This window comes from Ceratotherium simum, chromosome 24 (genome assembly GCF_057802395.1).
Source record: "Ceratotherium simum simum isolate JZ-2026a chromosome 24, ASM5780239v1, whole genome shotgun sequence".
NCBI classification, from domain to species: Eukaryota; Metazoa; Chordata; class Mammalia; order Perissodactyla; family Rhinocerotidae; genus Ceratotherium; species Ceratotherium simum.
This window is the reverse complement of record NC_141923.1, coordinates 39148125-39164856: the sequence shown is the minus strand read 5'-3', so window position 1 is coordinate 39164856 and position 16732 is coordinate 39148125. Positions and strand designations below refer to the sequence as shown.

The 16732-nt window shown below is 43.3% G+C and overlaps 1 protein-coding gene across 1 annotated transcript in view; it reads left to right on the top strand.

Moving 5' to 3' along the window:
- Window positions 1-16732, top strand: part of RHOJ (ras homolog family member J) — an 83000-nt gene that overhangs the window by 45512 nt on the left and 20756 nt on the right. The window contains exon 2 of the mRNA XM_004426226.3: window positions 16360-16418. Coding sequence (XP_004426283.1) covers window positions 16360-16418 — 59 coding nt within the window. The remainder of the gene's footprint in view (window positions 1-16359; window positions 16419-16732) is intronic.

Genomic DNA, 16732 nt, shown 5'->3' with positions numbered 1-16732 from the left:
GCCAAGGTATGAATTTGGGAAGTCATTAAAACTATCTCCAGTGTCTGGTACCACCCATTCAAATGAATTCAAGTATTCCAACAGTTCAATTCAGACATGATATAAAATACTTTTTCACCCTGGAAAAGTAGTTCAGGGATATTTCTAAAGGTGATTTTAACCTTAAGGAAAACATCGCTGCTTCCTAAGCAATAGCCCTCTGGCATGCAGCTGTGATGAAAGAAGCTATTTTGCTATTCCTCCTGCCTGGAATTCACCACCCTCTCTGTGGTCCCCCAAACCCTCCCCGCCTCCTCCACTCCCCACTCTTAGGATTTCCTACCCTCCCTTCACTCCTCCACTCCTATTCCCAGAAATGCAGCAGCATCAGAACGGGGACGTGAAGATGGGATAATATTTGACAGAGAAGTTAGGGAATTCCCCATAAGTGCTTAAGAAGGATTTGGCTGGATTTTTAGACCATTTTTCTAGTCCTGCTGCTAGCTCTAGATTTTTTTTATATATTGTTATTCCTCTTGCCTTTCCTTACTCTTGACCAAAAGGCCAAGAACTCTGTAATTTTCAAGGTGAAAGCCCTTCAGAATCCAGGATAGTGTCATGCAAAGGGACCTTCAATAGATACTTGTGAGTTATTAATCATGAGGACCAGCTGTCAGTTGCTGACAATACCTCACCCAAATCCCTCAAAAGCACATAGGTTTTAGGTAATATTTTAAATCATTTGTTTAGTGTTTTCTTTCACTGGGTTAGGCCACTGCCCCCTTCTTGACTATCTCTGCTTTCCTCCAGCCATTTCTAGTTTTAGGTGGGTCAGTACTTATTGATTTGTAAGGCCACTCCCTTCTCACTCTTCCTGTTCCAAAAACAACTAGTTACAAATGCCGTACCTCATGGAGAGCAAGAAGACCTGATCCTCTGACCAAAGTCTAAAAGAGAAAACTTTTTGCTGACCCTTGAAGGGTTAGCCAATATGATGATGAAAAGAAAACTGTTTGAACTTGTCTCAAGAGGCATGGTTAATGTTTATTTATTCTCACTAATTCTATATTTTCAAAAAAAAATCTGGAACATAATTTGGCGATGTGCTTTGCTGTTTTTTTCTCTCTGCTTCTTGGCTGGGGAGTCAGATTTGGAGGCAGGGTCTGCAGGTCTAGCACCAGCCCCCACAGGTTCCCAGGCAGCATGGCGGTCACTGTGTTGGTGGAGCCAGTCTCTGGCAGAGGTTGGGGTCAACAGCGTGGGCTGCTCCCCCCGGGCCCTGAAATTGACAACCTCAATGGCTGCCTTATGTCACTCAAGACTGGATCAGGGTTGTCTCAATTGTCAGTGCTGGGAACTAGCCAAATACTCCATCACTGTCTATCTTGGAGTGTGCCCAAGCCATGGGCTCAAGAGCCTTCCTTGTTTTCTAGAATTGATCAGTTTCAATTCAACAATTGTGTCTCCTGGTATCCACACCAGAAACTATCACCAGGACCTTCTGCTGTGATTTCCTGAGTGCAAGGAAAGCTACAGGTCTCCACAAACTCCCCTCCAACCTCTCAGATGCTCCTGAGATCCCTATTGGAGATTTATCAGTTTGCCTCTTTAGAATGTATCCCCTCCTTGTGATCCTCTTTAGAAGGTATACCCTCCTTGGTGAGCGGGGGTGGATTTTAAGCTATCCATTCATTCAACAAATACCCATTTATTGAATACCCATTACTTTCAAGACACTATGTTGGGCCCTAGAAGTTTGCCTGTGCCTGTAAGGAGTTCACAGTCTAGTCAGTTATCAATCATTTGTAGAACCTCAATGTGTGGGAAAAAAGAAAGAAGGATAGATTTTGATAAGGCAGAAGAGGAAAGGAAGATACCAATTCCTAGGCCAGAGAGAAAAAAGCAAGACGAGGGCAGCTCACCCAGAGAAGATAAATTTGTCTAACTTCACCAGCTGCTCCTAAAGCCACGTCTGCACAGGGACTTATGGTGGACAGAGAGACAGACAACAATAAGGAGCTACTTCCACAGGGCCAGAAGCACGCTTTTGTAAACAGGTCACAGAACTTCAAAAACACTCAGAAATCCCCATATAGAAGAAAGCACATTGGCTTTTATTATGCTCCAAGCTGCTAGGTACAATCTCCTGAAATATTGAAATAAATTACTGAGAAAATCAGCGCTTTTCATGGTCTCATTTGCCCAAATTGCTTGTCTCCCTCCCTTTACTCATGCTCTCACATTTTGAGGTCAATTTCCCCTCCAAGATGACCCAGGGGAGTGAGAAAACATTTTCCAAGTCTCAAGATTACTTGTTTATAATTTCTTCTTTTTACAGTCCTCTTTTTTGGCCAAAGTCCCTCCCAGGCCTCAAATGCCCACTGAGGAAGCTGGCAGCCCTCTCAGGAGGATTCCCCAATAGCAGATGCCTTCCGCTCTTTGTGGGACTAGTAACGTGATTATGCCCCCACTCGCTTAATTTCTGAAGACCAGTGAGGGGACAGGTGAGAGTGGGCACTCCAGCTGCTGTCCAGACCTAGTTCCTTTCTGCATTTCTTCTATGGAGTGTACCTCACTCTTTCATATAAATCTGTCAACCACTGAGGGAATCAAAGCCACATTTAAGGGAAGGATGAGAGCCTTGTCACTTGAAGTGTGGCCTGCAGACCAGTAGCAAGGGTACCACCTAGAAGTTTATTAGAAATGTCGGTTCTCAAGCCCTCCCCCAAAACCAACTGCACTTTAACAAGAACCACCGTCACCACCCAACACCCCCCATCCTTACCCACCATCCTCATGATTCAAAGGCACCTCTTGATGACAACAGGGAATGAAAACAGCTCCAGCTCTGCTCTCTCCCGTGTCTCACACTCAACTGAGGGGCCACCTGCTCCATGTGCTATCTTTTCTATCTCCGTATTGGAGCCACATTTCTTGGGGCCTGAAGAAGTGGCTCTTGCCTTGACTTCACCAAGAATGCCTCCTCCACTATTAATAGACGGATGCTCTGTGTCATTGGTGACCAAGTCATTTACAAATCATCTTAGCAGCTTTATTCATCAACCTCATGCTTCTATAGCTCATGCCCTGTGTCCCTTACCTGCCACACTATATGCTAATGGGTACTGGCATCAATTCTCACCTAATAAACTCTGTGACTAAAAATATACTTTCATTTATTATTCATTTGTTCTGTCCCTATAACGTGCCAAACACTATGTTATATGTCTATGCTAGGCACTTATTCTCTGGCTAAGAGCTTATAGATCAGACTGTGTGGTTTTACCATAGAGCCCTTGTATTAATCAGGGTTCTCCAGAGAAACAGAACCAATAAGATGTGAATATATAGAGAGAAAGAGATTTATTATAAGGAATTGGCTCATGTAATTATGGAGACTGGGAGGTCCAAATCTGCAGTGTAGGCTGACAGGCTCAAGACATAGGGGAGCTGATGGTAGAGATGAAGTCCAAAGGCAGTCTGTTGGAGAATTCCCTATTACTCAGGGGAGGGTCAGTCTTTTCATTCTGTGTAGGCCTTCAACTGATTGGATGAGGCCCACCCACATTATGGAGGGCAGTCTGCTTTACTGATTAAAATGTTAATCTCATCCCAAAACACCCTTGCAAAAATACCCAAAATAATGTTTTACCAAATATGTAGACACTCTATAGCCCAGTCAAGTTGACACGTAAAATTAACCATCACAGCCCCTATTAGAAATTCATGTTGGGAGGGGAAGAAGAGGCACAAGTGTCACAAGGTAGGGGCACCAGAGCTGCAGTAAAGGTAACAGACATGTTGGTGTAGGCTTCCTAACAATGCCAACACAATGGTCTTCTGCAATGTCCTTGGTCCACACTTTTCCCTTTACTGTGCCCTCATAGAGGACAGGGATCAGTAGTATACAATTCCACACAGAAAAGAACAGGCCAGAGAGAAGTGACAAGAGTCTCTTTATCAGCCCTCCCTCCACCCAGTCCCGGGCAACCCAGGCCCAGGCCCATACGCCCCTCCTTCCACAGCCAGCTAAAGTCGGGGGTTTAATAATCCTTCAGACTAGGTTTGGGTTTTCCCAGTTGGAGGGTCACGGGTTAAGACTGAGAGAAGTACAAAGAGGCCACAAGTCAGAGAGCTCTCTGGGTGACCAGGTCAGTTCAGGGCAACACTAGAAATATCATGGAAGCTCTAAGCTAGGCCCAAACAGCCTAGCTACCTAGACTGAACCAGCTCCTAGAAGCTGCCCTGGAGTGGGGCTCACACTGGGCTTCCACAGATTCACTCTGATTAGAGTAACCCACCCCCAAGTCCCCTTTGCTTCCCCTCCATCTTCTTTCTCACTCCCACCCCCAATCCTTGTCCCCAGAAAACTTGACTTTTTTTCTTCTCCTTGGTGTCGTAATTTCTCTGTAGTTACTGGAAAAGCCGCTGAATACCACTCTCCCACAGCTCCACTGCCATACCAGGTCCTGGACGCCTCCCTGCCTGAGGACTGGGCTGTTCTAGGGAAGATGATTTCAGCCACTCCATACATATGAAGTCCCAATCCCATGTCCACGTGTCTTCCACTGACACAACCTCATTTTGCTTCTGACCAATTAGCGATGACACAAGAGGGCCATCATCTGATCTCTAATCCCCCTTCTACTCTTGTGCCTTTAACTTCTGCTCTAGCAGAGACTCCAGTTCCAACTACCCGTAGTGTCCTTGATAATGTGGTAGTTTAAACTGCTGAGTGTCCATGGGTTCCAAGAGAAAGAGAGGATGCTAGTATCTTAAGAGAGTGAGGCAAATGACCCCTCAACCCGTTAAAACAAATACCTGCATTATAAATGTGTCGGGGATACAAGAAGGGGTATTAAATTATAAATATTTGTTATCTTTCCCTTCTCCCTATTCCCCTACCCCTTCTGCTGAGGAGAGAAAGTGCCTTTGGTTCCTCAGTTTCCCTCTCCTCCAAACCCCAAAGGAGAGCACCGGTCAAGCCCTGGGCTTTCTTGTGTTGGCAGAAAGGAGACTAAAATATTTATAGAAGGTGTGCTAATGAAGAATGGAGGGTAGGGGCAAAACTTCAAGACTGTGGTAGGCTATGAAAAATACTCAGAAGAAGATGATTTTAAGGAGCAGTGCTATGGTTTATCATTTGAATCCCCCTTTGGTGTCTTTATCGTTCACGGAAAGCCAGAATGGTTTATAAGGACTTTTGGGGTTGTTAGAGTTGTGTGTTCTTGAATGCGAAACCACACTGAGACTGTACCACACGGTTCCCCACTTGTTATATATTTGCTGCATTTTTTAAATCCTTTCAAATGCATGGAAATTCTACTAGATTAATTTCACCTCACCTAAAGCCTGACAGAAAAGCATCAGCAAAACCAAGAATAAGAATTCAAAGCCTCTGATTGCTAATCCATTGACCCAGTCTACCTCAGTGCCAACCATTGTATGAGGCCTCTTTCTAGCTTTGAAGGGCAGCCTGATGGCAGCCAGTTCTCAGTGCATCCCTTTTCTGGCTACGAACCTCGCCGAATATGACTGGGAGCCATGAACTTTATGTCGCTGATAGGCATCCCAAAATTATGCTTCTATTTTTAGATAGTGTGAGGAAAAGCAACTGGGGAAAAATATGTGAACAAGGACATAAAAGTGGTAGATGTTACCTTATACCAACTCTGAGGAAATACTTAACAATGAAGTTACAAGATGGTCTCACAGATATTCGTTGCAGAAAGGATCCAAGAACTATTTTCTCTCAAATTGTCATACATATGTCCTCCTTTGGTCATAATTAACCAGCAAATACTAATATTTCTTGACAGTTGTTAAGAAGTAAAAAATAAAGTTGTTACCTGAAAAGAATCCCTATTCTGGTTGGGGATATTAGACAAAGATAAATGAAATAAATAAAGGAATACATAAAATTCTAGGATCCTGAATAACAAAGAGGCAGACGAGTAAATATAAGCTAGGACAACAATCATGCACAAAAGGAGAAAACAGAGAAAAATAGATGAATGTTCTCAAATTATCTTGTAATACTTTAAAACAGAAGTTATTGAGAGCAGAAACACACACTCTAAATATTCACTTGGCTAGTTTATTTCACCATGCCTAGACAGTGTCAATAAAGGGCTATATTTAGAACCAATTTACTGCTGTTGTCTTTACAGCTCATATACTTCTTCTGGTTTACAACTAATATATCCTGGCAGATTCCAGCATCCTCAAATGCATAATATTTTCCTGGTACCTTCGAAAAAAAAGTATAGGTAGAGCATTAGTGGTTCATCATAATTCTCTGAAAAAGATGAGTTGCTCTGCAATGCACAGTTTATAAACCTCCACTGCAGCAGACCCATTCATCTCATGTTCCTACTCGTAAAAATATAAGCTTGGTCCTACAGCCTAAAATAAATCTGGATAAGCCTCAGACAAAAATCAGAGAGTGAACTAAGAAGAAATGGTAGAATTTAAGTGATGAGAGACAACTTAGATGATATTTAACCCAATCTGTATATAACAGTAACAATAACAACACAATAACCACAATTGTTGAGCACCCGTGTCATATTTTTTCTGATTTACATGTTCATGGTAACAAAGAATGGAAAAAAATAAAAAGTGTTTTCTATAAATATTTTTACATATGCAATGTAGAACTTTATCTCCTACTATCTAAACATTATATCCTCAATATTTTACCACATTCCTCAATATTCTTTAAAAGGTTACATTTTAAGGTTGCTCCATAACTGATGAGGACTAATCCCCAATTATTGAACATTTAGGTTGTTCCCAACTGTCAGCTATTATAAACACTTAGGTGATGAATAGTCTTATATGTATATATTGCTATGCTCTTGTATGATTATTCTTGGGGATACATTGCAGAAATAGGATTGCTGAGTCAGAGACAGACCCATGTTTAGGCATTTGATCTATATTGCCAAATGGCTTGCCAGAAAATTTGAACAAGTTCGCATTTCCTCCAGCAGTGCACGAGTGCCCACACCTTCATGTGCTCACCAACAATGGGCATCATTCTCTTCATCTTTGTCAATTTCGTAGGCCAAAGATTGCATCTTGTTTAATTTGAATTTTTTTACTCTACTATTCATTGGCCCTTTATTTATTTGTAAATTGTCTATATTCTTTATTTTCTTTTGGATTGTTACTCTTATTGATTAGAAAGTACCCTTATGTATCAAAGATAATAACTTTCTTCAACCCTCATATATTGTGACCATTTTCCCGGAACATTTACCTTTCTTTCACTTTTTTTTGTTGTTGTTGAGGAAGATTGGCCCTGAGCTAATCTGTTGCCAATATTCCTCCTCTTTTTTTCCTTTTTTCTCCCCAAAGCCCCAGTAGGTAATTGTATGTCATAGTTGTACATCCTTCTAGTTGCTCTATGTGGGACAGCACCCCAGCATGGCTTGATGAGCAGGGCGTAGGTGCGCCCCCAGGATCCGAACCCATGAACCCCGGGCCGCCGAAGTGGAGTGCGCCAGCATAACCACTACGCCACCGGGCCAGCCTCACCTTTCTTTCACTTTTTAAAGTCAAATACATCAATCATTTACTTATGGTTTTCTCGACTTGCTTTTATATTTTCAAAGTCCTTTTTTATTTAAAAATAGTAACCAATGATCTAGATACAATAAATTGAATACTTCCTCTTTTCTCATTTCCACTTACCATATACGAAACCCGTACATATGAAGTGGGCTCCGTGGCTGAGATTCCTCTTCTGTTTCACTGATTCCTGCGCTGGTGCTGTACTGTTTTAATTAGTATAGCTTTATAATACATCTTAACATACATCAGCACAGTTATCCTGTCATTCTTTTTTAAATATTAGTTATTCTCACCAATTTAATTTTTAATCTAACTGCTATAATCTGTCATGTTCCCAGTTCAAAAATCCTATTGGTATTACTTTAAACTCATTAAATTGGGGAGGTCTAACATCTTTACAATACGGAGCTTCCCGTCCAAGGCCATGAGCTGTTTCTCCATTTGTCTTTTTTTGCATATCTCAACAAAGTGCTTTTTTGTAAAGGTATTGCACGTTACTGGACACATTATAGTATTTGTTATGGTTGTGAAAAGGATATTTTCCCTCATATTTTTTAACTAGTTGTGGCTGGTACCTGATAGAATTTTTATGAGTCTAATAATTCTTTGAAAACTCTTGGCAGGGGCACACAGGTCCACTTTTGTCATCGCTTAGTGTTTGAATTTTCTTAGTAACAATTTCTAGACGAGGAGAGGAGAGTGCTGTTACATACAGACTGCCTTGTTCCTGTACAGTGTGCCAGATATGATCAAAAAGATAATATCTGGGTTGCATTTTATAAATTTTAAGTTTTTTCCCATGTATTACCTCATCTGATATTTACAAAACCTATCTAAAGTGGATGGGGTACTCTTTGGCAATCGAGTTATTATTAGTCTCATCTTAAAGATGAGGAAACTGAGGTTCAGATCTGACTCACTCTCCTGGAGACCTTGACAAAAATGCAGACTTCTGGGCCCCACCCCAGACCAATTTCCTCAGAATCTTGGAGACGGGGTGTGAAACCAGGGAATCTGTGTTTTTAACTAGCTACCCCTGGTGGCTGCCGTGAAACATTGCGATCACTAAGTCAAAGTCAAGGCTAAAATTGAAAGTTTCTGCCTCTAAATTAGGTATTTATCCCACCATACCTCAATGGCAGCTTAATTACTCAGAGTTTCTAGTGATGTATGAATATGACAGAAGAAGCTGGCATTTTTTTTTTTTTTTAAGTACCTCTTTGTACGGGGATCCTGCAAAAAGCATGCTCTGGTTTGCAGACCACAAGCCTCTACATGCAGTCTTCTCTTATAACTCAGTCACTTCTTCCCAAAATCTTAATTAAAAGACAGCTCCCCCATGCTCTGCGGCTAATGCCAGGGGACCTGGCTACTATGCTTACACAGCCAAAGTGAACCTCAGGACACCTTGGCAGTGGTCCTGCCCCACTGGCCTGGGGTCCAGCAGCCCTGCAGCTGGTGAAAGTTGCCTGGAAAAGTGGAAGGGTGCCCTAAGCACAGATCCCACCAGCGGAGCCTTGTTTTCACGGTCCCCCTCATAGCAAGTAGGCCAGCTCCAATGTGGGATGTCACTGCTGGTGACCCCATCCTGCCATTTCATGTCCAGAAATGCTCACAGCAACCCTTTAGGAAATGCCAGAGATTCATCTAGAAAAAAAAAGACGCCTTAGAGAAAACCTTCACTTTGATTGGAGTTTAATGCACTTTTCAGTCACTCAAGCAATATCCTTGGAACTGCATGCCAGGCCCATGCTAGACTCTGGAAGGTGAGAATAAATAACACACAGCACTTTAGAGTCCAGTGGGCAAGTAGGCATGGAAACAGGCTTAAAGTATCTGGGGGAATCAAGGGGGAGTTAGGGAAGTGTGTTTTCCAGGTTATGGGAGTTTTCCAGGCTGACAAGTATAGGGAAAGCATTCCAGAATTTCTTTTCCAAAATTCCAGAGGGAACAGCTTAAACAAGACACCATGAGTATAATAAATTGTAAGAATTTTGGATTGTAGGAGGAAAAAAATAAAAGAAAGATGGAAAGGTAAACCAGGGGCAAGACTACAAAGACTTTGTACATTCTTGAAGAGTATTTGAATTTTATCTTGGAGAGACATGGCTTCAAGAACTCTGGTGGCAGTGAGGAAAGAGAAACGCAAAAGATGGGGCCAGGAGAACGGGATGCTGATTAGGAGCCTTTTGCAATTGACAAGGATGGGGGGTGAGGGGCTGCATGGGAGCAGCTACAAGGATGCTAAAGAGGAGTCAGATTCTAGAGATATTAGCAGGTAGAATTGGCAGGATGTAGAGACCAAATGAATGCTGAGGAAGGAAGGGTGAGGCCAAGCAAGACTCTGAAATTCCAGGATGTGAGTGTCTTGGAACCACGACTCTTTGGTTTGGCCTCATCCCCAGTCAGTTCCCAGAGTCCTGGAACTGAGCAAGCTCCTCCCACCTCTCCACCTCCCTCTCCTACCCCTCCTCCTCCTCTTCCATCATCAAACAAGTACTGACAAGGGCAGAGCTTTCCTGAACACCCACCCTGCACCCAGAATCAGGGCAACTGCATTCCAGCAACCAGCGTTGCCAAAAACATTGTTATTTCAGAAGCCATTTGCTTGGTGATGCACCTTACATTTGTGTAAGCTTTGGTGTACAAAATTTTCATGTTCATCATCTCCTTTGCTCCTCAAATCCACTTCATTTGGCAATAAGAAAACTGAGATTTAAGGAATTTGTGGTTTGCTCTAAGTCCCAGAGTTCATTCACAGTAAGTCCAGGGCTCTAACCAGTTCTTCTGCTTTAAAATCAGGGGGGGTTACAACTTGGTATAACTACAAACCAAATTCCCTGTCACCATAGACATCTCTAAAGGAGAAAAGAAACATGACAGGGATGGAAGATGCATGGCAAATATACATTACCCTTTCAAATGGGACGCTCTTTATTGTAGGATAAATATACAGACCTAATGAAAGAAAGCCCTCAGCTCAGAGTCCTAAGGGATTCTCAGGAATCTGAGAATCTGGTTTTCTCCTCGGTCTTGATTCTATGGAAATAGGACCTCATTCCAAATAAGAGACTTCTCCAAGCAACTTTTATTTCACACACACACAGTCTGCTGCTCAGGAAAGAAGAGGCATTCTTTGCAAAGAAGGGCAATGAGCTGGCTGAGGCAAGCTCTGTGGATGGGTGAGAAGAGTTTCAAGCCACATTAAGAGGAATGTGTATGTTGGAAGGAGAGAACACCTCCAGGAAGGAATTTACCACCATTCATATTTATGAAAATCCATTGTTTACTTCTAGTTTCACACTGTTTTCTAACATTTTAATTTGACTCACCCCGGATGCTTCTGAGTTGATCCCTTATAAAATATACATGCACATTTGTGAGGCTTAACCCAGGTCACAAACATGCACAAGCAGCCCCTGAGTGTGGCCCCTGGAGCTAGGTGAGTCACTGTCCCAGATGGGATCTTCCAGAAAGGAAGCAGAGCAGGGGGTGAGAGTCAGTTCAGAGAGGGAATGGGTCAGGGGACGCTGCTGAAGGTATCCAGTCAGCATGACGAGGATCAGAACTGCGAATTTTCATTTCAACTCTCGATTTCTTGCAGCCCCCTAGACATAGACAAGCTGCTGTGATGATTACCCTGAGTTCCGAACAGCTTGGAACGAGTTTTTATGCCCCTTTAGGGTAAGCACGATTTGTTCATTTTCCAGGTGAGAGAGAGGGCTACTGACTTGCCCAACATCTCACCAAATGAGTAGCAAAGCATGAACTTAAATTCAGACATGAAGAAAAATTATCTGAAACTTGAATACAGGCCAAGAGCATGCAACTGTGCTTTCAACATCACGCTGGGGCACTGTTTAACGCCCTCCCCCCAAGAATTAATAATCTAGGCGATATACCTTTGTTGGAGTCTGCTATTAACGAAAAGCTTAGACTTTCTGAAGTTGCATGTTAACTTGTGAATCTTGTTGGGTAGAGATGCGGATAATTCCTGTTTGGGTTCTCTTTTCCAAAGGACAGCAAGCACTCTGCCATTGAACCTGGCCATCTTATTCTAACATTTTGCTTTTGAAGTACCTATACATGCCCATTCCTCAAAATGCTCTTTAACAAGATTTACCATCTTGCTGGTTCTCTCATGAATGAACTAATACATCTCTGACATGTCTTCACCCTATATTTCCATGACAGCCATGTTTTTAGCTTTCTTAAAATTCTATTTCTTGCTATATCTATAATCTAGTGTTTTTTCCTCCATAATAGCACCTTTAGGGGAAACGTCCACACAGCTAGTCAGGTCTGCCTCATCCAACCTGCCAAACCGAGTACCTTCACATGAGTGCTGCAGGCAGCTGGCTCCATGCCAGGAATGTGAGGGCGCTGGGAGGCTCTCTCCTCACTGACCCGGCATTTCTACCTCTCCAGTCCCCAGGATTCGTCATATATTCATCCTCTCGAGTCAACAGGCTGCTCTTCGCAGATGAGACGGCCAGCCCACCACCCAACAAGGAAGGGGCTTTGAACCCGGTTCCTAGTGCTGCTGGTGGGCGGGACTGATGTCTGAGCTGGCTGACAGGGAATGACCTACACTTCCCCACCCAGGTTTGCAAATGACACCCAGTTTTGTGAGGTGACAGAACTGCTGAGGGGAGCAGGCTCGGGTCCTGCCTGGGACATTTTCTCTCTGGGTGAAACCAACTGACCCTCAAGAGACCAAACCCATGCCTGACTTCATCAGCACCTCACTCCAGCTCAGAAATTAACTGCCCCAATCTGCCTCAAGAAGAAACACAAGAAAGCAAGCAGTTTAATGGATTCGGAGATGAAGGCCTTCATTTTACACACTTAACAGGTCACTGACAACTTTTCACACTTTATTGAGAGAACCGTCTGAGCCATTAGCAGGTCATTCGACCCACTCTCTTTAAAACCTCTCTGAGCTCAGAAAACAGCTTTAATAGCTCCGAGAATAGACGTGATCTGGGATTTTAGCTGGACCGCTGTCTGCCAGGCAGGTCCGCTGGCTGCAGGCGCTTCCCAGCAGTTAGGGTCTTGCCAGGGAGCTTCAAGCTCTGCACATTTTGAAGGACTTTCTTCTGCCCGAGTAGCCCCTGGTGCTCCATTTCTGTACTGTGTATTCAGCATTTACTACACATGCCGGGAACTGTGCTGCATACTCTGCAGGGTATGGGGTGTGGAGATTCTGTCCTCAAGGGTCTTCCTGTCCAGTGGGAGATGTAACACATAGATCTAAATAGCTATCATTTAGGGTAGAAAGTGATCAATAATTCACAAATATGATGAATTCTGGTGCCAGTTAATGTGCACTAGGCCTACAGTTGAGAGCAAGACAGACTGGCTTGTCCCGAGAAGATGTGCAACAAGCATTTGTTGAAGAAGGGAAACCAACAGATGTTCAGCACCTACTATGGGCCAGGCTGGGTCCCAGCATTTTCTCGCTTAATTTCTTCCTCACAAGGACTCCCTTTGGCAGATGATCTTATTCCCAATTTTAACAAACAGGAAAAGAGGGGCTCAGAGATGTTAGGTGACTTTCCAGAGGTCACTCAGATGGTGAATAGCAAAGATAAGATTCAAACGTAAAACAATTTGACTTAAAAGATCCTGCTCTTTCAACCTCACTACATTGACTATTAGCATTTTAGGGCATACCTTCCTTCTGTGCTGTTGTGACTGATTCATTTCCAAATTGAGGAGCCTCACAGGACACAGGTTGGCAAGCCATAAGGCACCCACGGCTAGTCCAAGATAAGGACTCACAAAGCCATTTGTTCGTCCCACAACGTGTGGTTAACGCTGGGATCTGTCTCTGGCTGTCCCTTGATGTTCTCTGGCATCAACTGTGTGATCCACTTATCTTCCTTCTGATAAAATGGGAGAATAAAAGAGCAGGGAAGAGGGAATAAAAGTGATTTCCAGAGATAGAGGCACAAGCTCTGCCCTTTCCTTTAGGATTCCTCCAGCAGGGCTGGCCCCACACAAGACAGAGTAGACGGCAACACACTGCAAAGCTGAAAGCCAACATGGCTTCCACCCCAAAAATGTCATCCTCCCTCCTCCCAACATTTTGCCTTAAACCAAGAAGATTATTTTAATTCCTTCTCTTTCACTTTCTTTGGGAAAAAGAAGAATTCAGGACTTTCATAGTTTAAAAAAGCCTTCAGAATAAAGTCTAAATTATTGAGTTGTGGGCCGGCCCTGTGGCTTGGTGGTTAAGTGCGTGCGCTGCGATGCTGGCGGCCCGGGTTCGGATCCCGGGTGCGCATCGAGGCACCACTTCTCTGTCCATCCTGGGGCCGAGTCCCACATGCAGAGGCTGGAGGGGTGTGCAGCTATGACATACAGCTATCTACTGGGGCTTTGGGGGCAAAAAATAAAATAAATAAAATCTTTAAAAAAAAAAAAAATTATTGAGTTGTGGCAGCCCAACCCTGCATGCCCACCTCTTCTGCACCATCTCCCCCAGTGCACCCTGGGTAACTCTTGGCCATCTTTGGGACTCAGCTCAGACATCCCCTCCAGAAAGCCGTCTCTGACCATGCTTCAGCAGTACGTGTGCACACACGCAGTAGTGCCCACGCTGCATTCCCACACCCCACCAGCATGCACACACATGTGCACATAAGCACACATGCACAGCAATGCCCCTACCGCGGGCTCCCACACCACTCCATGCTGCCCCAGCATAGCATTTACTGCACTACTTCGTGCGCAGGCTTTGCCAGTAAACCCCTCATCTCCACGCTGCACGAAGGGAGGAATTGTATCTGGTCTTTCTACTCCTAACACTAAGCACAATCCAAGAACCCAATAAACCGTTGAGGAAGGAAAGGATAGAGAGAAGAGAAGGCTGTACCCAGACTCTCAGCCCACAGCCCAAACTTCCTGAGCTGGCATTTGCCTCAGGCCTGGTAAAATTCCTTGGAATCAGAGCTGCCAAGGGAGAAAATGGCAAGGCCTGAGGAAAGGCAGGCTGGAGGGAATGGTTGTTCTCTGAGAAAACCCAAGCAGAAGCCTCAGGGCTCCAGTGACAAAGGTCAAAGCCATTGCTTAAGAATATTTGCAGTGCCCAGTGGGGCCGTGAAGATGACTTGGCTTCTAATGCTCACTCCACAGATGGACTTGGGCCTGGAGGTCATGGGACGGTCCAAGGGGGTCTCAGAAACAGCTGCCCTGACCTACATGTACTGGGCTCGCTAGGCAGGAAATTCCATGTTGTAATGGCTGGATTTCTTCCCTTCATTCCTGATCCGTGACTAGGTAGTGAATGGGTCATTAAAGAAACCATTTAGGCAGATTTCAGGAACATCTGACCAGGCTTGAAGTGTGCAGGAAGAGGAAAATAGAACAGACGAAGCTCTGGACCGCGCAGTCTCGCCTTCATTTCCATTGCTGGCCTGACGTAGGAAGTAAAAATGTTTAAATGCCCCTCTTCTGTCAGCACTGTCACCAGGGTTGGATGGAGATGGGTTCACTACTTAAAAATACACATTTAAAACCTCATCTGAGTGGCTGCAGCCATGTTATCAAGCTGAACACATGTTGATCTGAGTAGATTAGAGAAATTGTTACTGGTGTCTAGGGAGGGAGTGCTTTTCAAAGAATGAGCCATTAGGAAGTACTTTGCATCCATGTAGCCCATGAACCTGAAGACAAATAAGAGTAAAATCTGTACTGAATCAGCAGCTCTGAGCAGCAGACTGCAGAATATGGCTGGCATATGTTAGATAAAAGGTTATAAAAGGTTGCCATTCGATTTATCTTTCATTTCCTTCACAGCTAATGGCAGGAGGAATCAAAAACCATCTTTACATTGCTTTTGCACATTTTTTTAATCGACTAGGAAAAATCACATTCTCCTTCATATTTTCCTTCCTTTTTCCAAAAAGAGATCAAATTTCTCTGGAAATTTAAATTTGCTCTTTCCATTCACCAAGAGAATTGTATTACTCTTGCATTCGATCTGTTCAATCTCAGTTCAGTTTCAAGTTGAAACTTTATTTCATTTCCAGACCTATACAGAGTGGTTGGTATCCTTCTGTTACTCCTCACTTTTGGACACAATTGCTTGGCAAAGCAGTAAGTCTGCTGGGTAACTCAAGCTCTCTACTCTTCACTCAGCATACACCCTCTAGGTATGTGAAACCAAACCCACGCAACATCCCCTTCTGCAACTAAGGTTCAAAACTGGAATGAATCAGTTGAGCTAAAACACAGACATATTTAACAAAAAAACTTTTTAAAATAAATGTTAAGCCCTTCTCATTTCATTATTAGCTTTGCCTTGTAGACTATAAAATATGCAGGTAGGTTAATATCCCTTGTTTTCAGGGTTTCATTAACATCTCGAAGACAGATAAAAGCAGAGATTTCTAACAGAGAAGTTGCTTACATAATTCTGTATCCTGAAAAGTGGCTCAAACCGAAAAAAAGAAGAAAATAACCTAAGCAAGAAAGGGTCCAGCATCCTTTTCCTTCAGGATCTTGATATTATAGGGCCTAGTAAGGATCAATGAGCAGTCTGCAGAGTGCCCTAGTGGCGCCAACAATATGTATCTCAGTCGAGAAATTTGGACCTGGCTCAGCCCATCTGCTCTCACTACAGCCCAAGGTTGCCTTTCATTTAGAAATCATGCTGTCAACTTGGTTTAGAATATACATGGGTGAGGCATATGCTTATCCTTGATGCCCAGGGAGATGTTGGCATGGAGAAATGTGAAGGCTCCTGATTGAAGCTTCCATTTATGGACTCTTCTCTTCCCTTCTCTTCTCCCCTAGTTACTGTGACAGTGGGAGGCAAGCAACACTTGCTCGGACTGTATGACACCGCAGGACAGGTACATTTTTATTATCTTGATTCATTAAGGGGTTGGGAGGGGGGAGAATGGTCCATTTGGCCAAGCGTATGGGGACTAATAGTACAAATATTATCTCTTATGATCCTTTGGGGTGAATTTATTATCTACCTAAATGACAGCCAAAATATTCTTAATATTTTTAAAATATTTATAATTACAAAAAACTAAATTATTACATGATTCAAGGTGTTAATAGGCAAATAATGATTCATTCATTGGTTGATGACTATCAATAACCAAAATAACATATTTGGCCAAGAGTTTCAATGTCCTCCCATCCATACCAATTCCAG